Below are 22927 nucleotides of genomic sequence, written 5' to 3' on the forward strand. Positions count from 1 at the left end.
AGGGCAAGGACAGCCCAGCCCACCAGAATCCCCCTCTCCTGTGCCCTGGGCCAGCTGCTGTAACCCGGGAGACCCCATGCTTTCCTCTGTAAACTCAAGAGAAAGCCAGAGAGCCTACTGAGGTGGCGCTCTAGGGACCTGCTGGGAACACCCTTGGCCTCTCCCCAGATTCCTTCCTGGGGGCCTGGCCGCCGGCTGCAGAGGCCAGCGACCACCACCTCAGCTTGCGCTTCAACTTCCCCCTTGGAGAACTGCACTCTCAGTCCCCCAGGCCCTCGGCTGGGTTACTTAGCGCCTCCACTCTCGCTGCCACCCCTGAGGGGTGAACTGTGGTCCTAGATTACACACCCTCCCAGCAACCACAGGCCAGGCCCAGCTTCTGCCCGCCTGCATGCCGAGAGTGTGGGACCACAGGTTAGGAGCCATCGGGAAAGGCGGAACACGCAGGTAGGGAACATGGCCAGTCTGGGAGTCCCAGCTGTTCCCGGTGACACAAAGTCCTTCCACATGGGCAGCTTCCAGTGGATTGATTACAGGACAGTAGCCGTTCAGGCTCCCTGAGTCTCCTCTAGGGACATTGTGGCTTCTAGAGACCTCTACCTCCAGGAAGCACCTTGAGTCCCAGTGCCTCGGCTTGGTAGACCCTTCCTGGCAACTAAAAGGGATGACCTTTCATTTCTGCTCTTAGACAGTAGGAATCAAGCGCGTCTCCTCCTCTCTACAAAGGGAAGTGGCTAATGTCCACATATTCGATCCCCCAAAACGGTGCAGCTCATTGTTCTTGGCACCTCCGCCTCCACCAATGTGGTGGAAAAATCATTGCCATCTCCACGCACCATGGCTGGGAGCCTAGCAGGAGCAGGTCCTTCCCTCTGACACCCCCTGGGGTGGGGGAGCCTGGTGGCAGAGGTGTTTATCCCAATTAAACAGCAATAGGAAGAACTAAAACTGAAAAGCCCCCTGGGTGACAATGAATTTAATACGGATCCAGGAAATCTGATTCCAGAAAATGGACAAATGCTCTTTGGTGACCTGCCTTTGGGTCCTTTCAGGACTTGAGTGGTGTCCTGGATATGAAGCCATCATTGACCGGTTAGCTTCGCCTAGGGTCAGCGGCCCAAGGCATTGGGGAAACTTTGGGCTTTGCGAATTACCCCAAACCAGACTTCCCTGTTGGACTCCCTCAAAAACCTTATGGAAGGAAGAAGACCCAGGCTCTACATGCCACAGTGCACTGTGACAATTTCTCTATAATCCAAATACCTGGATACTTCAAGGGACCTTGTTCTCTTATGGCACTGTATTTTTTTTTTCAATAACTTCCCAATGCCCTCACTTCGTGGCAGAGATGTGGCCCAAACGTTTCTTTCAGATCTGGCTCAGTGGCACAGAAGGGTTTCCCCCAGCAGTCCCCACCCCAACCACCTCACCCCTCAGTGGCTTTGCCAGTTCTTCCATTAGGAACCGCTGTGGGCAAGGTCTTTGCACTCAGCCCATAAAAATCTGCTTTGGGCTGAATGCAGAGGCTGAATAAAGTTTGTAATGAAAATAATGCCTTGGTAATGAAAAACAATATACACTCCTGAAAAAGTGAGAAGTACCAGGCAAGTGGCCTTATCGACCCAATCAAGGGATTTACTTATTTGAACAGTGGGGGTGGGGTTGGAAACTAGGGTAAGCCCCTCCAGGGTTATCAGTGGATGGTGGTTTTGTCTCAGGAACTCTGGAGTTTCAGGGTGCTTACTGCTCCCAGACCTTTGATTTCCCAGCCCCAAGACTGGGACACTGGACAATCTGGGAACCAGGCTACCAGAAGCCAGGAAAGGCCAGGTTGTGTGGAGCCCCTAGGGACAAACTGCCCATAAACTGTTGGGGGAGGGAGCCAAGCCCCCCACCACCTGCCAGTTAGTCTTGAGGCATGGCCTTTCTCTCTTGCTTCCCACAGCTTTGTGAGTGTCAGTACCTGGTACCACATTCTGCTTGCCTTCTGGTTTAAACCTCCTCAGACCTTCCCTCCACAAGACGCTTGGCTAGTCAGCCAACAAACAGCTCATGAGCAACTGCTGCATGGGTCCCTAGTCAGGCTCTGGGGGTACCTCCCTCCACATGCAGGCTACAGACCAAACATGGAACCTCAGAAATAAGACCATTTGGGAGAGAAAAATGAAAAGGTTTTCTCATTGAAAGTTTGGCTTCCCCACTCTGGGTTTCCCTGTTCCTGCAGACCTGGGAGCAAGATCCCTATGGCCGTGACTGTGGGTTCCATCCTGGAGCTTGGTTAAAAAAAAAAAAACACCGGGGATACACATCCATTCTCTCTCAATTCCTGGAGGGGCAACCTCAGGTATCTAAAACAGTGACAAGAGAACTCATCACCCATATCTTGCGAAATTAGAGCGGGGATAATTGATTATCCAAGGAAAGTTGGATGAGAGGAAAATTCTGGGACCCATGGCTGAGGAACCCCTCCAGGCCTGAGCTCTCCCCTCTTTTGCCTCCCCCTACGATCTAAGGTGCCAGCTTGGCCAGTCCACAGGGCCTGATCTCCTTTCAGGGCCCCTCCTCTAACCTTTACTTTTTAAAATTAATTATTTTTTGCGGTATTGAGGTTTGAACTCACAGACTAGACCTTGAGCCACTTCACCAGCCCTTTTTTTGTGTGCAATTTGTTTTTCGAGATGGGGGGGGGTCTCCCGAACTATTTGCACGGGGCTGGCTTGGAAAAGCGACCCTCAAAAATCTCCTGATCTCTCTGCCTCCTGAGTAGCTAGGATTACAGGCGTGAGCCACCAGCCGGCTAACCTTTATTTCTTGTAGGACTAAATGAGCGGGGCTAGCGTGAAGCCTGGGTGTTTGCGAGGCTGCCATCACCTTTGTCCGCTGGTCTCTCCCCGCCCCCAACTCCTTTCCTGCCTCTAGCCTCCCCTCCCTGGGGAATGGGACCTTTTGCCCGTCCTGGGCCACAGAAGATGCAAGGTCACACTTTCGCTTTGCAAACCACTCCAAAGTCAAGAAGGGTGGGAGGCGCGCGAAAAGGTGGCGGGAGGGAGGGGGCTGTTCGGTCGTCTCCCTCCTCTATCCAAGCGCACTTTGGGCCTCGGGCGCCTACTGCAAGCCACCTATCCCGGCCACCCGGACAGGAATCCCTAGCGCCACTGGAATCCCTGTGGGGAGGCTCAGGGGGCTCCCTGCCAGGGCCGCCCAGCGCGGAAGCCCGGGCGAGGGTGTAAAGGATGGGGAGCTGAGCCCCATCTTGCTGCCCTAGAGTCACCCATAACGTGCACCTCTAATAAGCCTCCTCTCTGGACACTAGGACCTCTGTAAGTTGTCACCATTCGCGGGCGCCCCCAGCGCACATCAGTCCCTCTCTGGCCTTAGAGTTATTCTGTTCTCTCCAGGGTCCCAACAAATGTTCCCCCCAGGGTCCCTACAAATGTTCCCCTTTCCGGTACTCCTTTCCAATCAACGGGCTAGGAGACCCACAGTGTGAAGGTCGCCCCGAGAAGGTCTCCCACGGACCGATGGAGGGGGAGAAGTGAGAGAGAGAGAGAGAGAGAGAGAGAGAGAGAGAGAGAGAGAGAGAGAGAGAGAGAGAGAGAGAGAAAGGACGCGTCAAGTTGGCCCACCGCAGGCAACTGTCTACAGGCCCTGACACCAGGCCGAGGGGCTCCGCCACCCCAAGGCCGAGCACTCAGAACTGGGAAGAAGTGCGGGACGCAGCTCCAGCGGCCGCGACACGGCGGAGCGCACTTCGCCCAGAGCCGCGCAGCGCCGCCGGGGCCCGGGCCAGGCTCCGGGTTCCGCCCGCGGAGCTCCGGGCGCAGCGATCCGGGCGCAGCGCGCACGCCAGTCCCTCGCTCCAAGGCCAAGGCCGGCGCCGCTTCTCCACCGCTCCAAGTAACTGAGCTTTGCCTCCCGGACCCCAGGCTGTCTTCACAGTAGAAATAGGGAGAAGCTTGTGAAACAGCAACAACTGCAATAAAACCAACTACATTACTCTTTAAAAAAAAAATTCGCCTTTAAAAAACGTCCACGATGTTGGATTGCGGTAGAGACAGGCTTCGGGTCTCTTGATTCCACATCGGTTCAGGGAGAATTTCCCCTCACGAAATGAAATCGTTTTCATCCAAGGCAACAATTAGAAGTCAGTCAGATTGGTTCCCGCGATGCTCGGATGCGTGTTTTAAAATAGATTGGGTGGGGATGGGTAGGAATAGGGGGTACCTGCAACTGAATTTGAACTTCGCCCAGGATTTGAATCCCACTTCCTCCGTGTGTGTGAGAGAGACGTTTTCTATTCTTTTGATTAAACTTTCTGTATAATGTAGCAACACCTTCTCACTCCTTCACATACGCACACGTCCTGGGTCTTTCAGGTCTGGGAAAGTGGGGGTGGGGGAAGAGACTCAGCCTCAGTTTCCAACTCCATTCCTGAGCCAGGATCTCGGGGTAGTCCCTCCTGCCAGTAACCATTGGGTGTGCAAAGTCCAGAGGAAACGCCACCTTCCGCCCCACCGAATCCTGGAGGTTGGCGGGGGCGCTGCCGAAGCTTGCCGCCAACCAGAGTCGGCCCTCGGAGCGGAGGAAACGACCCTGCGTCCTGCAGCGTACTGTCGCAGTGCCCCTACGGCCTGGGAGCAAGCAGGGTTCGCCTGCTCCGTGCCTCTGCGGGTTCCAAGGCGCCCCCTTTCCCGAGCAGAGGGCCATAGGCCAGCGAGGAGGGCCAGCGAGGAGCGCCAGCGGTCCTTTGCACCCAGCGGTTGGGCAGTCTGTTACCCGCGTCCCCCAAACCCGCACAACTCATCCAGTTTTCTTTTTCCAGTCCAGATTCTAAAGCCGGCCTTGCTCTCCAGCCTTCCTCCCCGCCCTGTCTACCTCCCACTCTTAGTTCCATGTTTAAGCGGAGAACAAGTGGATAGCCAGAAAGCAAGCAGCGGGTCTTTAGACTGGGCAATGATCTCCCCCCACCCCCAACTCCTCCATTTAAGCCTTTGTCAGGCTCAGGAAACACAGGGCTTCACAGGAAGGAGTGACTGGAGTAAATTTCTACCTGCACCTCAAGATTCCTCTCTGCGTCCTCACATTTGCAGCCACTATGAGGATATGGAGTCCATAATGGACCCATTTTACAGACACTGAGGCCTACAGCACAGGGTTTTAGTAAAGCCTTCAGCCCTCCTGTCTAAAATGAAAACATCCCCCAAGCTGGAGGACTGCTTTTGCTTTGGTGCCAGATTCCTCTGAATTCCTCTCTGGTGGCTTCTTCAGAGCAGGAGGACATGCAGCACCCCTGATGCCTTTCCCTTATCTCCTGCTGTGGAACCTTGGGAAAGGCCTGATCTCTCTCTGGCCTCAGTTTCCCCAGGTATGAAGAGTTCATCTAATGATTCCTGTAGTTCCTCATTTCCCAAAATTCCCAAAGTCCTAAATTGGTCTCCAGAGTCTTTAACCAGGGATCCTGCTTGCTCCAGGCAAAACCTTGCTGAGCAGATGGGTTCCACTCAGGATCATTCCTTTTGCTTTGAGAGCTGCAGGCAATCTAGGTGCTCCCACTGGTGCCAGGTCGTCCCTGATCCTAAACTTTCCATAGGGCCACTGCTTCAATCTCAGAAACTCATCAGGCCCTGAGCAGATACAGGTTCCCCAAGAACATAGGTTAAATATACCACTAAAATACTGTTTCTGCTCCCCTTGCCCCCCAAGTTCCTACCCAAGGGGCAAGCAAGTTGTATTGCAAAATGGAAGTCTTTCTAAAAGCATCTTCTCTCTTTGCCCGAGGCTCTCAGCTTCACAACTTGGCTCCAAAGTGATTTGAGGGGTTGCCAGATCCAAAGTTTCAGATACAGCCCTGAGCAGGTGGACAGGTCGCTGAGGCTGCCTGCCTCCCCTCCCAGACTGCTGTCCTACTGCAGCTCTGTAGGAAGGGGGGAGGAGGGAAGGGATTAGCCCCCTGTTCACTCCCCCAAGTTGAACCCCACTGGTTAGAGCCATTTGCAAAACTCCAGAGCCAAATGACTCCCTGATGACCCCTTCCCAAATACCAACCTCCAGGGTCACCCCCTCTCCCAAAGAGATGTAAGTGGCCCCTCAACTGGTCAGCTTCTGAACCCAGACCTGGCATCCCTTTATATCCCCCTGCAAAGGGCACAAAGTCCAGCCAAATGCCTGGAGATCCACTACCCAGATTAGAGCTCACAGATGCTGTTTAAATATCAGCTGGACAATACACAGGACACTTTTGATTTTCAGCAACCTCTTGGCCATCTTCCAAACAAGAATGGCTTATAATTAGTCCTCTTTTCCCAGCCTAGCCCTGCTAGCAAATTTCTTGCTTATTTGAAATAGTTAACAACAAATCACTCACCCTTCTGATCATTTCTTTTGTTTTCAGAAAAACAAACAGAAAGACAGACAAACAGACAAACAAACCCAAAACTATAGGATGGGGAGAGACAAGAGGAACGGAGGCAAGTACCCTGTCTGGATTCCACATCTGTTTGTAGCACGCGGATAAAACGGCTCATCCTTGCAGACCTCAAAATATCACTCCTCCCGGGTGGGAAGGAAACTCGGCCCTTATAAAGTTTAATTCGTTTTTAATTTCCACTGAAACGTGTGTCGGAGAAGAACCATCCCTATTTCTCTGCACAAGGGTTCATCCCTAAGCGGACCAGTAACGACCACTTCCACGGAAGGGACTGGGTAGGGGTGGGGGGCATCTCTGAGGATCAGGGTAAGAAAACCCGAGGAACCTGAGCCCGGCTCCAATCGGGCAGGTTCGGGACTGCTGAGCCCCAAAAGAGAGCGCTCGTGGCTGGACTGGGGAGCTCCGTAGAGGCCGAGCCATGGTTTTTGGCGCCCCGCTCCAAGACCTCTGGCGCTTGGTCCCCGGCCTGCTGCGCTGCAGGACCTGAGGCCGCGCTGGCAAATAGGCCAGCCGCGCCGCACCAGCGAGGCAGAGAAAATCCAGACAGTCACAAATTACAGCCTCCGGCGGTGGCGAACACCGATTTCAGCCGAGGCCTGGCTGCGGACAGCATTAATGGAGGCGCCCTGTGGCCAAGGGACACCTGTCGCCCGCGCTACCACGACCCTCCAGAGCCCTGCAGCTGAAGTTGTCTCCCTACCCCGCATCGGCTGTCGCGGCTCCAGAGGCCGGCGCAGTCCTCTGGGCTCCCGGGCCTGGAGGTCCGGAGTGCCTGTTAGGGCCCTGAGTTGTGTGCTTCTCAGCAAAGCGCCAGGCCTCAGAGATCCCGGACCTGCTGCTTGGAGGTGCCTAGGTCGGCTGCGGCCACGATCACCTGCCCAGGCCGGCGCAATCGTGCCAGGAGAGCCCACCCCGCACGCCACGGTTCCCTGTGGTTCGGAGTCCACAGGACCGCATTCTTGGGTTTCTCCTTGGCGCCCCGATAGTAGACCCGTGCTCCAGCACTCGGGCCCACCGAAGTACCTTCTCAATCCCAAAGAGAAATGCTACGCTCAGGCCTAGCATTGGGCTGAATAATCCCTTCTCTCTTCCAACTAAGTCCTGGCTCACTCAATTCGAGGCCTCTCCTACCCGATCTTTGCTACACAGCGCAAAGGAAGGCAAATCGGAAACGGAGGAACCATGAGAGAGCAGAGTCTGAGAGCCTGGCTCCCCACTAGCGCTCAGCTCCAGGGCTTCGGCCTGCCGTGCCTGGGCCTTACTACTGGGAGTGGGGGCTGACTCCTAGGGGATGAAGCAGCAAGGTCCTTTACCCCCTGCAGAAAAAGAGGAAATCAGAGAGCGATGAAAGAAAGAAAAATAACAAAAGGGGAGAAGAAAGAAAAGAGGGAAGGACGGATAAAAAGGGAAGGAAGGTAGAAGAGAAAAGAAACCAAATCCAACCCTAAACCAGAATGGACTGGCAAAAAAATAGAGGCAGAGGAAGCAGAGAAAGAGGAGGAGGAGGAGGAGGAGGAGGAGGAGGAGGAAGAGGAAGAAGAGGAAGAAGAAGAAGAAGAAGAAGAAGAAGAAGAAGAAGAAGAAGAAGAAGAAGAAGAAGAAGAAGAAGAAGAAAAGGGAGGAAGAAAAAGGAAGGAAGGAAGGAAGGAAGGAAGGAAGGAAGGAAGGAAGGAAGGAAGGAAGGAAGGAAGGAAAAAACAAAACCAGAATGGACTGGCATCGGAAGAAAAGAACATAGGGAGACAGAACAAAACCCAAATGGATTAGCATGCCAGTGCCAGCTCCTGGAACTATTCTTGGTTTGCCCCAGCCCAAGAGACGGTTCATTCACTTGGACCAACCTGGCCCTGACCCTCTCCCGGAGTCTGCGCCCGGCGAAGCCCCCCGCGCGGCCTCCCCACGACGCTCTCGCATTGGCCGGGAGGCCTCGGCGGTCCCCGCGCGCGGGATCCCTCTTCCTGCTTGGGCCAGGCTTCCCAGCTCCGCAGCGTTTCCCGCCGCCCACCTGCGGCCTCACCTTCGGGGAAGACGGCGCGCATCTTCAGGTAGCTCGTGGTAAGTCGGATGATGGACGCTTTGTCCAGCTGGGAGGTGATGGCCGACGGCAGCGGGAGCAGTTTGGCCAGCTCGTAAAACTCGCCATTTTCTTTCTCCCTCCTGGTTTTCGCCGCATTCTTGGACTTCTCCTTCATCGCGCCTCGGTTCTGGGCATATTAGACCCCGCTGCGCTCCAGGCCCGCGGCGTCCCGCTCGGGCTGCGGCAGCGGGGATGGGGAAGGAGTGCGGCGGCCAGGTGAGTCCAGGGTGCCCGCCGCGGGCAGGTGCTCGGGACTGGCCTGGAGCACTGAGTTGCCTCTCCGCAGTCGCTAGCCGAGAGCTCAGCGCAAACCAGCTGCGCCTCCCGGTGCTCCGCCTGCGGCGATCGGAGTCCCGCTTCCTGCTCGCTTCTGTTCGCTCTGCCTTCCCGCCTCCTGCCTCAACTTTCCTTAGGGTGTAGGGGGCCGGCGACGGGCGGCGGTGCCGTTTAGTCCTTAACCGAGTGTTTGGTCCCGCTGCCCCGAGGCCGCTCCAAACTGGAGAGCGGCATAGGCAGCGGTGGCCGCGGAGCCATCCGAGCGAGAGCCGAGCCGAGGGGAGCGAGGTAGCGGCGGCTGGGGCCAAGCCCGGGCCCGGCGTGCTCTCCTGCCGTCCCTGGCCGCTCCTCCTGGCTGGAGCCCCGCTGCCGGGAGCCCGCGATCTGTGGCGAGGCTCAGCTGCTCCGCAGTCCACGTGCGACCGAGCCGCGTTTGTTTATGGCGGACCCGCCTTCGGGCGGAGCGCTAGGCCGCCCTGGCCCCGGGCGGGGGGGGGGGAGGGAAGCAGGTAGGGGGAGGGGCCGCGGCAGGGGCGGCGAATGTCGCCTTCGACCCCGCCGCGGCCCGGGAGTCGCAGGCGCGCCTCCACGTCGCTGTCTCCAGGGACTCACCGGAGAGACCTGCGCGCTCCCGGGCTCAGGAAAGTGGCGGTGAGTGCACACGGCGCGCCCCGGGACCCGCTCCTGAAAGCGAGTCGCCGGACCTGGGCGATAGGATGGGGCGCTGGGCTGGGGCGGCGGGGTGGAGCGGAGGAGAAAGAAGGGAGGGGTGCCGTGGTCTCCTCCTTGGCTCTCGGGCAGGTCACCGCGGGCGCGGCGGAGAGGAGGCGGTGCGACCCGCCAGCCAAGTGCCATGCGGGAAGGACAGAGTCCTCCGAGGCCGCGCAGCTCCTACACCCGCACTGTCCCCATGTCGCAGGTCTGCGAGCCGAAAGGGGGTGGCCAGAGGGAAGATTTCAACTCCCCCCTCTTCTCCCACACGCACGTACACAAGGAAACCGCGTGGGAGGCCCAAGTGACCATTCTGCCCTTTCTTGCCCAAAAACACCGGGGCGAAAGGAGATTTGCGCCTCCCGGAGAGAAGCGGGAGGCCGCAGGGAAAAGCGGGAGGTCAGGGTCGGGGAGCCGAGCCCAGCCGCGAGGCCTCTCCCCAGGGCGCCGGTGGAAACAGGGCCCAACGGCCCGGGCTCCAGCGGCTGAGGGCGGCAGCACAGATCGATCTGGAGCAGCCGGAATTTCGGGGAATCGCCCCTTGGGAGAGCAGCACAGGGCGACGGTCGGCCAACCAAGAACACCAGGGGACGTTGGTGGGGCCCGTAGTGATGGGACAGAGAGCATTTGGAGAACGAAGATGCATTTGGTGACGTGGCCACTGAGAGTACAGGGGCTCTCCCTCAGAGCCACACTACATCTAAATAGTTTTTCTTGTTCCTCTTCTCCCCCCTCCCCCGCCCCGTCGCCTCCCACTCCTGCAGCCCAGGATAGGTACGCGCCAGGGTCCTCCGCACAGCCCTGCGGTGGTCGCACACCACCCACTCCTTCTTGGAGTCTGAACCCTCTGACGCGGTGAGGATGCCAGCTTCCCGGGCGCCCTGGCTCAGCGACAGGCGCAGAGGTCTTAGGGCAGTTCCTTTTGGGCGTCCGGGTCCTAAGCATAATCTCTTGGAGGTGTGCGTAAGGCTGTGGATTATGGGATGCGGGGAGGCTGGCCTGGAGGTCCGCCCAGGGCTAGTGGACACCGGAACTGGGATGTGTGCTGTGTGTTTGGTGGGGGGCGAGGGGAGGTACCGTGACCACTCTGGGTGCCACTGCTCTCTCCAGCTCGTACGCTTCCAGTCAGTGACCTGGAAAAGACTTCCCTCTCCCGCGCCAGAAAGGTTGTGCTTCCCACCACCATGCCAGAAGCTGGCGCTCCTGACCCTTTCCAGGGACCCCTAGGTTCAGGGTTCGGAGGCTTTCGAGGTGGTGTTGATTTCCTCCGTGGGCTTAACAGTGCGCGCCTCCCGCTGCCCCTTGCGCCCTGCCAAACTCACAGCGTGGCCAGCGCTTCCAGGGACCGTACTCGGAAACCGCGAAGCCGCGGGAGCCCAGAGCACAGGAACCCGCACTTTCCCTTGGGGTTTGGGATCTAGGCACGCTATTTTGTTTGCAGCTGTGTACGCAGAGGGTCTGGATCGCACGCCAGCTGTGCGGTGCGCACCAGTACCCCCGTCTGCGTCCGCGCCCCAATCCCGAGTCGCGCCGCTCTGACTGCTGACCGCTTGGAACCTCCCTGAAAAGAGCCTCGAAGGGAGCAGGGGCTGCAGACCCATCCCGCCACAGCTTCCGCAGGCCTCCCCAAGAGCGCGCTCTGGCACCTCCCTGGCTTCGGGAGGATTTAACGCTTCTCCCACCCCCACGATTTCCGACCCTCAATTATGGACCCCGGAGAATTCCTCCCCGGCTTGAAAGGGATTACCCAGATCGCAGAAACATGCCTAAGTGGAAGTGGGAGAAACTCGACAAGTAACAAGAACGGAAACTTTCCTCTAACCAAGTTTCCCAGATTTTACGGGGAAAGAGCACTTGAGCTCTCGCGACCCGGTTTTCACAGTGGCAGCCGCTTTCACGCGCCTGCAAGACAGATCCGGTACTTTGAAAGGTGGCAAAACCGAGTGTTTGTTGATTCCAAGATCTGTGGGTGTGGATACTAACAGGCCTAAAGCCTGTCTCAGCAGGCGCCCAGGCAGGCGTGGTATAAGCCCCTTCCCCAAGCACATTCTTCTACATCACACGAATGCACACAGGGCTGTGGACCTATGTCTTTGGCAGCACCACCGAAAGTACCACAAGTATTTGTGCACGGATCTTGAGGCTTCTCAGGTAGGAAGAAGGATACTGATGGAATAGTGAAGAAAAAAAAACCCTGCAGTGGCTGGGGCCGTCCCAGGGTTCTCTGTACTGAGTCAGCGCCTAAAGCCCTCGATCAGGACTCATAGGCCAGACATCCACAGCCATATGTGGGGCGTACGAAGTTAGAAGTTCTGTTTAAACTGGAAAGACACTGAATACATGCTAATCGGGAATAATTAAGGACATCCATGGTGACCACCATTTGGGACACCTGCTAAGTGTCCCTGGCTCCTGGAGTGAGAGAGACTTCTGGTCCTCAGCTCAAGCTAAGCTCCTCCCGCAGAATATCGGGACCACTTCAAAGGAGCCCGCAGAGGGTGAATAAGAAAAGGGGGTCTGGCCCATTGTGGTCTTGCAGTCTCCCACCTCTTAGACAATTTTCCATTAGGAAACTGATCTGGATGAAATTCGGGCCCCAAGAGGAAAGGGGCAGGTCCAAACGCCCCACATCTGTTTGGATTTTCCGCTTCAGATGCTGCGCAACTGTTCGGTCCCCAGGCTGCACGCGCCCGCGCCTACCTGAGGCCATGCCTAGCGGAAAGCTTTTGTGTGAGATCCAGGGAGTGGGGGTACACGCAGATGTTCCTTTGGGGATGGGCTCCCGGGAAGCGGCTGCAGTAGGAAGGACAGAAACCTGGTCACTACAGAGGTGAGAGGACAGCGAGAACTTCTATTTTGAACCTATAAAGTGGAATTTAAGAAGAATTTCAGCCTCCAGAGCAAGCAGAGGCATCAGAAACCCAGGACTGTTGGGTTTTAAATCTGTTTGATTTATAAGCCCTGATCTACCCAGACAATTAATACCGATGCTTCCAGCATGACATATTGACGTTTCATAGCTTAGAAGCTTTCTGGTCTGAGCTATCCCAAACAATACCTCTATTTTCCCCTGTGTATGTCAACTTTCCCTGCTGGCATTGGTACTCCCAGAAAGGACCAGAAAACAGTTACAATTTTACCATGCAGTTGCTTAAAGATAACTACAGGTAGCAGAGCAATTTCAAAACAATTTATTCCTGGAGAGGTCCAGACAGTAACACTCTCTGCTTGCTCTAATGCCAAGTAGTACAGCAAGAGAAGTTTGTTTCTCTTTATTTTTATTTTATTGGCACAGGAATTTGAACTCAGGGCTCTGAGTTTTCTAGGTAAGCAGTCTACCACTTGAGCCACACTTCCAGCCTGGTTTCTTTCTTTTGCTTTGTTACATTAACAAGGTAATTTCTTTCACTGGAACTTACACCTTTGGAGGAAGTTGCTTTTATGTTGGTGGGTATCTCACTATCCCATTGCACCCTAGTAGGATGGTCTGGCTTCTTGCACTGGGTCCAGAGCCTCAGTTGCTGCAGAGTCTGTGACAGCTCTTTCTCCCCTCATCCCCTAAGGAAAGGGAAGTGAAGGAGGCATCTCAGTGTCTGGGATGTCTGTTTGGGTGGGTGCTTCTTGAAAAGAGCTAAGTTTTCTGAGATTCTTGGGAGAGCACAGTCCTTCAACTTGGTGGTTCAGAATGACTTCAGATTCTGGGATGGGAACTCCTGAAGCTGCCACTCCAATGCAAAGACTGGAGTAGTTGCTGCTTACTTCCTTTTTCTCAAAGAGATGCATTTAGGGGAACAAAACCAGTTAGTGTCACTGGTAATTATAGTGATTTACAAAGTTCCTGAAAGAGGGCCACAGAACAACCTGAAGCTGAGCTCATTTTATGTGGAGATGGATGGAGGTGGTGAGCCTTTTCCTCTGCACTTGGCTTCCCTGGTCTCCCAAACCCCCACCTGATCTCTCTCTAATCTCTGAGGCAGTAAGAGGGACTTGTGCAAGCTCTTCCAGAAGCACACCGACATCCAGTGACCTAAGGGGATGGTGGGGTCCCTCTGGAGCACAGGCTGTTGTCCAGCGCCTAGAAGCATCAGAGGCAGTGGGGAGCCGCACAGCTACCTTCCCTCCACCCTCAACACTCAATTTTTCTCTCAGAGGACTCTTACCATAGCTTAACGGAAACGTTTCTCAGGTCGGGAAAGGCAGCCCACCTGCTTTCGGGCAAATCCCGGCTTTCCTCTAGAAATGATCCCCAGGCTTCCAGGGAGGCCAGGGTCGCGTCTGGAAAGCCCTGAGCGGGAGGGGTCTTAGTATGGTGCGTACTGAAATTCCTCAGTGGTTACATCAATTACACACCGCCTTGAAATCTGAAAACCGATTAGTTCATTAAAGACCTCTCTGAAGCAGCCTTTCAAAAACATCAACCTCCAAATCCCTTTTAAGGACCAGAACAAAACCCATCCACCTGAGATAAATATTACTGCACATCAAAGAAAGTAAGAGCACGATGGGTTTAAGTTTCTCCAGCACGTGGTAGTAACAGCCGATCCTTACTATAGTGGTGACCACAATTTCGAGTTGTTACAGTACTAGAAAGACACAAACTCGTTTCGTTTAAATGAACACGATGGATCTATTTGCAAAGCAAAGCCATCAGCGGGCAATCGCGTCACTAAACAACCCTGTGGGCAGAGGCACAGGAGTTCATTCGAGGCTCAAGCAGAGAAAATTACGGAAAGGCGGGCGGCAGATGGGCAGGGTTGGCATCCTCCAGCTTGGCTGGGCGCGCTCGGCTGCCCTACCCGGGCGTGGGTACCTTCCCGCTTCCCGCGGGTTATTATTATTATTATTATTATTATTATTATTTTATTTTTTTCTTTTCTTTTAAAGGACAGCATGGAAGGTGGTTTCCTGTGATGAGCCTATGTGGAAGGAAGCACACTCAACCCTCCTGGGAGGAGAAGGAGGAGAAGCCTAGAAGCTAAGGCCACTCTGGGTCAGAAACTCCGTCTCGTGGGGCGCGAAAGCTGGACCTCAGATCGGAGCCGTGGCGGGGCCACGCGGGCGTGGGCACACACCCCACCTGGTCTGGCACTGACGTGGCCACAGGCTTCGGGAGCTGCGGGTTACACTGGGACATGCGGCCCGGGCAGTGGAAGGGACAGAGGGGCAAGCTTCCCCGTGTCCAGAGGTTTCCTTAATTCCGCAGAAGTGGCTCTGCGACGCCACCTCCTGTGCTGGGTGCCAGGTCATGAAGGGATTATCTTGAAGATAATTTTCCACCTGCAAAATCTCGGGATCGCCAACAGCGCGATCAGTTGAACCCACAGTTCAACCTGGGCTGGCGTTTAGCGGAAAGGGACGCGATCGCCGTGGCTTCCCTGGGCTCAGGCACCTGGAGCCGGAGCTTCGTTCCGTGCGTCCGGGACTTGGCGCGCCCGAGGCGGGGGTCGTGTGGGATGCTGCGGTGTGCGGTGTGTGCGCGGCTCTGCTTGGCCGCCAGTGTGCGCAACACTCTCGTGCGAGCCTGGGGCCGTGGAGAGCGGGTCCCCCTACGTGGGCAGCTCCCGCACATCTGGCATCCTCCCTCGCCCTCCGGACGCTCAGCCGGGCTCAGTCCCTCTCCCCCAGATTCTTTCCACGCGGGAAGGAGGGACAGTGAGGAGCCGAGACCCTTGCTCAGCGAGACCCAGGCGTGTGAGTGGGGGCCGGGGGGTGGTTCTGGTGGGAATCAGAAGTCAGCGTTTTCTTTTTAGCTTTTTACAGAACCCCCTGAACGGTCTCCAGCGGGTGCACATCTGGAATTGTGCGCGAAGACGCCACGTGAGTCCTGATGTAGGAATCTCCGGCGTCCCTTGTCCCCTTTTAAGTTGAGACTAGACAGGATTCCTTCTAGGTAGCAGAGAGAATATACTGGGTGAGGAGGCACGGGTGGAGCCATTTTCGTGTAACACGAAAGACTTTTTAAAAAAGAATCGCTTTCCTTCAATTGAATATTTTCCCTGGAAAAAGACTGGGTTAATTGATAAATTACAGGGTTAATTCAAATTGAGTGATCTATGAATATTTTTGGCCCCAAGTCCAACACCTTTATATTTCAAGGGCGGAAGCGCAATTATCTTGGTTATTGCACCGCTCTCTTCACGCCCTGCGAGTGTAGACAAAGACATCACTTAACTTGATGCAGACATCACTTAACCTTATCTGCAGAATTTTTCTCTGTGCTTCTCTCCCAGACGCGAGTGAAGCAAGCCGTAAGCCCTCGGAGGCCTTCCTCAGCGGGGCTCAAGGATTTTGTCTTTCAGCGGCTCCTTCTCCTGGCTTTCCTCTTTTGAGGAGAGGAGATCAGGGTGTGAGTGTGCGCGAGGCTCAGTAGACTGGAACTGAGCAAGTGTTCCATGGTCAAAGCCAATCAAACCTCTCTATTATGAGAATAGTTTCAGTATTTCATTTACTTATAGATTAATTTGCCAGTTCCTAGCTGTGTGTGTGTGTGTGTGTGTGTGTGTGTGTGTGTGTGGTGGAGTGGGTACCTGGAAGATTTATTGAGAAATCAAATTTTTCTTTGGTGGGATTAGGGTTGAACTCAGGGCTTTGCGCTTGTAAAGCAGATGCTTTACCCCTTGAGCTACACCTCCAGTCCATCTTGCTCTTGTTATTTTGGAGATGGGGTCTCCTAAACTATTTGCTTGGGCTGGCCTTTAACCCCCATCCTCCTGATCTCAGCCTCCCAAGTAGCTAGGATTACAGACATAAGCCACCTGAGATGGGCTGAAATCTAACTTTTGAGTAGATTCTAGCAGCATGCAGGGAGAGGAGCACCAAGGCTTTCAAGGTCAGAGGAGCTCCTTTTAGTGAGCTACTACCATTTTTTGTAGCTTTGACACCTGACAGTCTCAAATATCTTTTACACAATTTAAATAAGGCTGGGAGTACTGGAAAAGTCTTGTGTGAATTTGTTTTCATTCTAGAATATTTGAGGGTGGGGAGGAAAAGATCAATGCCATGTTACCCAGACAAAAATAATTTACAAAGTGTTTATTGAAGTCTACTTGAGGTAATTACCAGAAAAAAAAAACTAGCTGGTTTAAACAACAAACAGAGAGCACCATTGAAATATGGTTAACTTATTTATATTTCTGTTTAACCCTGATGCTTACGTCATCATTTTAGGAAGTTGTCAACTCTGACAAATGAAGGAAGTGGACCCTAGGATAGATACATCTGCAGAAAGAGCTGAAATTCCTACCAGCTGTTCCTTAAGAATACTTTATGTATTTGTTGATTTTTTTTTTTTGCAGTGCTGGGGATTGAACCCAGGGCCTCTTAAAAACTAGGCAAGCCCTCTACCATTAGGTTCCAGCCCCATTCCAAGAGTACCTTATTTGGATCCTACTTGATTGTCTGAGATCCACCACTTGGATTTTCTGAAAGTAAGCCCCATGAATGGAAATGGAAACTGGTCATCCCACACAAACTGAGTGGCTTGGATCAGGCTACGAAGCTGTCCTGCTGTAAGCCATAGCAGATTGCTTAAAGGCTGAAAACCCTTAGATGAGCCTTGGAGAGGCAATAATTTAAGACCACAGGGAAAATTCCTAGCTAGAACAAAAGAACAAAGGCCTCAAATGAAGTTAGAAAATTTATATTTGCACAAAAATCCTTTGAACAATTATTTCACAGTAAATATATTTTTCTGTTTACGTTGGTTGGTCTGACTTTTCAACCCCCCTTTGCGTGTGTGAGTCGTGAGACTTAGTCCTGACAAAGATGACTGATGGATCTTTTAGGAATCCATGGTAAAGTTAGTTTTCTGTGTGGGTGTGGAAGCTGCGTCACTTGAGATTCTTTATGTGATGGTTGTCAAGGGAACCTTGGGTGAAATTTCTCAGGAGTGTCTCTAAAAACATTATTCATAATTAAAAATGATTCATAGAAGTCACCAGAAAAATTATGGTATGTTCTGTTCAGACATGTTTTCAGGCCATGTGGAATAAATAAAAATCACGGTCTTGTTGGGTAACACTGACTTCCAGGCTTCCTCTGATTGTGCCAGGAGGATCTGATACAGATTTAAGAACAGTCTGTGTAACATGAGCATTCTGTCCAGGATGGCCTCGAACTCTCCATTTTTCTGCCTCTGACTCCAGAATGCCGGGATTATAGGCATGGACCACCACACTGGCCTCCAGATGTTTTTAAATTGCTAATGCGAATTACAGTTTCATTCTTTGAAAGGTTCTTGGATAGACAGTCCAAGATGTGGGTAAAGTTTCACAAAAAGGAATATCTTTAATAATCTTAGGATTTGTTGTAGGGGAATAAAGACTGCTTTATTTTACATGATTAAAATGCAGAATGGACTCATTGGAACACAAACCCATCTCTTTACAGGCCCATGCATGGTGAAATTCCCAAGACCACCTATCCTACTACCAGAATTTGCTCAGCCAGGGAAAGCAGTATGGAGGTTGCATGGTGCTGGCAATACCAATCTTTTAGCTGTGGTTATGTGAGTATGAACTTCCTCCTGGTAGAGATGTGGAGCAGGACTTACAACCACTACTTGGTGACCTGCAGCAGTGAAAGCATGGGGTTATAGTCTTACTTGCTTTGGGCACTGGTGGAGGGTAATGGATGTTAGAGGCTAATATTTATGTAAAGACTCAGCAATTAATCTGCTGAATAATTCAAGCCAAAGTAGTTGCACTTGGTAACAATGGTTCCCATTTAGGGCTGGTGACTGCCAAAAAATATTCTTCCCATTTATCTACCAAAAAAAAAAAAAAAAAAAGGCACTCTCCAGGCCTGGTACTGTCACTTGGATCCTTGACTATGGCTTGCCACCTACATCACAGGCTGATGTGCTGACTCACGCGGTGTGTGAAGGTGGCTGAGGCAGACTGAGGGCTCTGTTTCAGGAGCATCACTCACTTTCATATGTACTCAAGCTGACTGGCTTCCCAGCAGCCTACATCTCATGCAGAAAAAGGAATGCAGTTCTCTGGACCAGAGTCCTCACGCACTCCTACACACAGTTACTCATTCAAGAAGCACTCACCCAGTGGCTTCAGAGTACCAGGCCCTCAGCCAGGCATTAACAAGATAAAAAGTGAGTTCCTGCCATGGAACTCAGTCCTGGCCATTCTCAGTCCGGGCAATGATTTTGACTGAGAGTCTGGCCTGCTTATGTGTGTCCAGGGCCCTTGAAAGGTTCACAGCATTTGGCCCAGCAATTCTGCCTCTGCTCATTTCGTGATTATGTCTACGTAGAAGTGAGTATTTGTGCAGTGGTTAAGGGTACAGGAGTCAAATCTAGGTTTGGCTTCTCTTAAGCCCTGTTTTGTTATCTATGACTATCTCATAAGGAGGTTGTAAATATAGTGAATGTAACAGGGCCTAGAGCAGTGCCTGGAAGAAAGAAATATTAAATAAACTGAAGCTGTTATTATTGACACTATCATTACAGTATCATTTGTAATAGTAAACATTAGAATCTTCATATATCTTAGTATAACAAGATGGTATGCTAAATGCCTTCCTATATATAAGCGTATTTCCCAGACTTCCTTGCAGCTAGAGCTCCTGAAGTGAATTAAGTGTGACCAGTTGGAAGAACTCATTCAAGAATTGAGGTGGAGGGGCTGGTGGAGTGACTCAAGCAGTAGAGCACCTGCCTAGCAAGAGCAGGAATGGGGCCCTGAGTTCAAACCCCAGTACCGCCAAAAGAGAGACAGACAGAAAGACAGAGAAAGAGAGAGAGAGAGAAAGAGAGGAAAGAATTGAGGTGGAAGCCACACTTCTGCTGCTTTTGTGGTTGCTGCTGGTAAGAGCCATCCACAAATCCTGTGTGTGGTGTGGTGTGTGGTGCGTGGTGTGTGTGTGTATGTGTGGTGTGTGTGTGTGTGGTGTGTGTGTGTGTGGTGTGTGGTGTGTGTGTGTGTGTGTGCGTGTGTGTGGTGTGTGGTGTGTGTGTGGGGGGGGTATGTGTGGGGTGTGTGTGTGTGGTGTGTGTGTGTGTGTGTGGGGGGGGGGTGTGGTGTGTGTGTGGGGGTATGTGTGGGGTGTGTGTGTGTGTGTGTGTGTGTGTCCATTAGCAGAGGTCTCAACGGTGTTGCTCAGAAGCCAACAGTCCTACTGGTGGTTTTCTGACCTGGATCATAGCTCACTGGGACATTGCTGGAGCCGACAGTCACCTCGGCAGTTTCCTGGGCCTCTTGTTACTGGGGTGGCAATGCCAGCAGCTTCCCTGGCAGCCAGCTTTGTGTGTTATCTATCTGGTCAATCAGTCTGGATGCTTGTCCTCAGTCCTGCTAACAATTGTGTAAGGCTGAGGTGCTTCTGTCTTTCTGCTTCAAATAGCTAAGGTAATTTCTGTTATTTGCAATAGATGCATATAAGTTGGAAATCAAACCAGTCCTATAAAATGTTATTATATGATCATAACCACGTAAAACCCAGGAAAATTATATGTCAAAAATAGCAAAAGGGCATTCCTTACAATAAAGGTCACAAGCATCTCTGGGATCAATGAGATTTTAGTTTATTTTCCATTGCCCCCATCTTAATTTTTAAATTTTTTGAGGGATATGCTAGGGATTGAACCCAAAGTCTCACACATACTAAGCACACACTCTACCACTGAGCTACACCACCAGCCCTCATTTTTTCATTAAAAAAAATACAGCCTTGTTGAGATCTAATCACGAGCAATTCTCTATTTATAGTGTACAACTCAACTGAATCTTCACAGATAAGTGCTACCATCAGTAGAGTCAATTTTAGAGTGTTTTCATCACCTCACAAAGAAACCCAAAACCCTATATCTGTAAACCCTTTGTCTGCCTTTCTTCTTATACCAGCCCTAAGCAACTGACCACTAATCTACTTTCTGTCTGTAGAGATTCCCCCATTCTGGATTTTCATATGAATAGCATTATATAATAAGTGGCTTTAGCATAACATCTTCAAAATTCATCTATATAAGTATTTAGAAAAGTTACATATATTAAAAAAAAATGGAGCTGGAGGTATGGCCCAAGTGGTGGAGCTCCTGCCTCTCAAATGTGAAGTCCTTGTGCCAGTACCATCAAAAAAGTCTGACTGGCTGACTAGTATATTATGTAGAACACAAGATTGTGTATTTCATCCTTGTGTCATTGTCCACTAACTGAGTTGGAGTGTCATAATTGAATTCAACCCCAGCTTCCTGGGGTTACTGTAGACAGACTCAGGGTGCATGAGAGGAGCTATGCACCTTCTAGGAGAAAGGTGGCGCTTTGCTCCTCATGTGGCCTTATGTGTCCCAGGTGCCCTTGACTCATGCATTTGGTCTCATCCACTGCCTTCTCCATCTGTGACCCCGTAGCTCATGACTAGATGGTAAGACACCAGAAGATGGAATGAGAGACTAGAAACCCATCTCTACTGCTCAGAAGCCAGGCGGGACTGGCTGTGCCAATGTAATGGAAGTCGTTTGATTTGACCTTGGGCATTTTCACGTGAACGCGTCTATCTATGGGGTTGCTAGAAATGTTCTAAATCTGATCTGGTGGAAGTCACATGGGGATGCATGTGGATAATTTAACCAGCACTACTCTTGAGACTTGCATATGTTATTGTATTTCACTCTATGAGAGTTTTATCCTGATTAAAGAAAAAAGAAATGGTAGCCATCTGGCTTTCCTCTGATCTTCCTTTCAGACCCTATTCTAGCTGCTGCTTTTTCCTTTCTGACCATTTCTAAATGGCCATGGGCTCCTCCCAGCTGCTTAGGGAGAGAGCAGGGAATTTGATCCAGCTCTTACCGACTTGGGGTGGAGTGCTGCTTTCACTAGGAATTCTTCCAATGCCTAGACGGTACGTGATTTTCAAGACTTGGACTTGAACCATGTGGCCAGTGAAGACCAGGACTGGTCTAGGAGGCACGATCCCCTGGCTCTAGCACATGCTCTTGTCTATCTTGTATGGCTCTTTGACCTCAGTACCCAGCACTGTATCAATCACATCATACATGGCCAATAAATAATTTGTTGAGTGAATATGGTCAGAGTGGAGTTCCAAGCAGGCTGTCTACATGGCAATGGCTGGGAAAATCAAGGCAAGAAACTCAAGTCTTTTTCCTCCCACTGCAACATTTGTAGATATTGGTTAGTCATGAAAGCACAGAAAACTTCCACTGGAGAAATAAGAACTCTCTGGCAAGCCTCATGAAATGTTAATTTTAGCTTTCAATGAGCAGTAGGATTTAATGGATCAGGAGAAGCATAAGCTAAAGCTCATTCAGAGAGGTTTTCTTTCCTGTAGAGTACTTGTTGAGTTGTTTTAGCTTTCTACACGTTTCCTTGGAGAGAATTTCTGTTGTTTTGAGAATTCTGTAGTCTGGGAATTGTGAGCTATTCCTTGAAAATATTCGTGATCTGTTCTAACAGTCAAGTTTCCCCACAGTTTATGCATCAGACACGATTGTGACTCACAGTATCAAATACTAAAAGGAGTTCACAATGCATGGTCCTAGATAGTCTGAGTTGGAAGATGAGGAGGTGGATGGTCAAGTAGTTGACTTAAGGAATGTCTATCTGCAGGGGTTTCCATGTTTTCATCCATTTTCTCCCTTGTACGCCAGTAGGGACTAAAGTTCCACGCTGAGGTCCGCACTTTGGCAGGATTAATGCCTCTGCTGTCCTGGGGTTACTGGAGACAGACTCAGGATACACAGCATCTGTGCACCTTCTGGAATAAGCTTTGCTCCTTGCATGACTTTAAGTGACCCAGGTGCCTTTGACCTTTGTGAATTTAGTCTTGTACACTGCCCACTTAAACACTGTACACTGCCCATATCACCTGGCCTCAAATATGTCCTCTGACAAAGGACCATTTTGGACGGGTGCCTGATGGTAGCCCGCACTAAAGCTACAGGGGCCACTTTCTTTGCTTGTTCAGTGGGGTTTGCAGAATCTTTGAGTATTCCATTGCATTCCTCCCAAGTTAACTGAGAAAAGTTAGTGAAAATTGAGAAAGGAGTCATGGGTCTCATAAATGCAATCGAACTAGAATGGAATTGTTAGGTGCGAGACTGTAAGTCTAATAGGCCCTTAGACTTACAGAGACGCTCAAGGTCTCAACCAGAAACTGCCCAATGCAGATTTCAGTTGTGAAGGAAAAGAAAAAAGACACAAAAGATGCCAGAGACACAGCTTAGAACCTCAGCTGGCTAATATCAAGAAGGGCTGAGGACAGAATCTGGATAAAGCAGGGTATATCTGAGGAACCGATGGATGTCATCCACTGGTTACCTCATTCTCCATCAATGGCTGCCAACCTAAAGGGAGGGGGAGAAAGAAATATTTCCAGGGTGATCCAGAGCTCACCTGCCTCCTGATGGAGTAGACATCCCTTACTAAATGTCTTACCAAACATATCACCTGTGAATCTGACTCAAT

The 22927-nt window shown here is 51.7% G+C and overlaps 1 protein-coding gene and 1 long non-coding RNA gene across 2 annotated transcripts in view; one reads left to right on the top strand and one right to left on the bottom strand.

Annotated features, from left to right (window-relative positions):
• The window catches only part of Sim2 (SIM bHLH transcription factor 2), a 49129-nt gene extending 39904 nt beyond the window's left edge, over positions 1 to 9225 (bottom strand). The window contains exon 1 of the mRNA XM_020174710.2: positions 8445 to 9225. Within this exon, the coding sequence (XP_020030299.2) occupies positions 8445 to 8619 (175 nt within the window). The 5' untranslated portion in view covers positions 8620 to 9225. The remainder of the gene's footprint in view (positions 1 to 8444) is intronic.
• An 80-nt stretch (positions 9226 to 9305) lies between these two features.
• On the top strand, positions 9306 to 18171 carry LOC141423026 (uncharacterized). The gene is made up of 3 exons (XR_012447689.1): positions 9306 to 9431; positions 14376 to 15182; positions 17880 to 18171. It is a non-coding gene; the product is annotated as an uncharacterized lncRNA (long non-coding RNA).
• Positions 18172 to 22927: the final 4756 nt, after the last annotated feature.

Source organism: Castor canadensis, chromosome 5 (genome assembly GCF_047511655.1).
Source record: "Castor canadensis chromosome 5, mCasCan1.hap1v2, whole genome shotgun sequence".
NCBI lineage: Eukaryota > Metazoa > Chordata > Mammalia > Rodentia > Castoridae > Castor > Castor canadensis.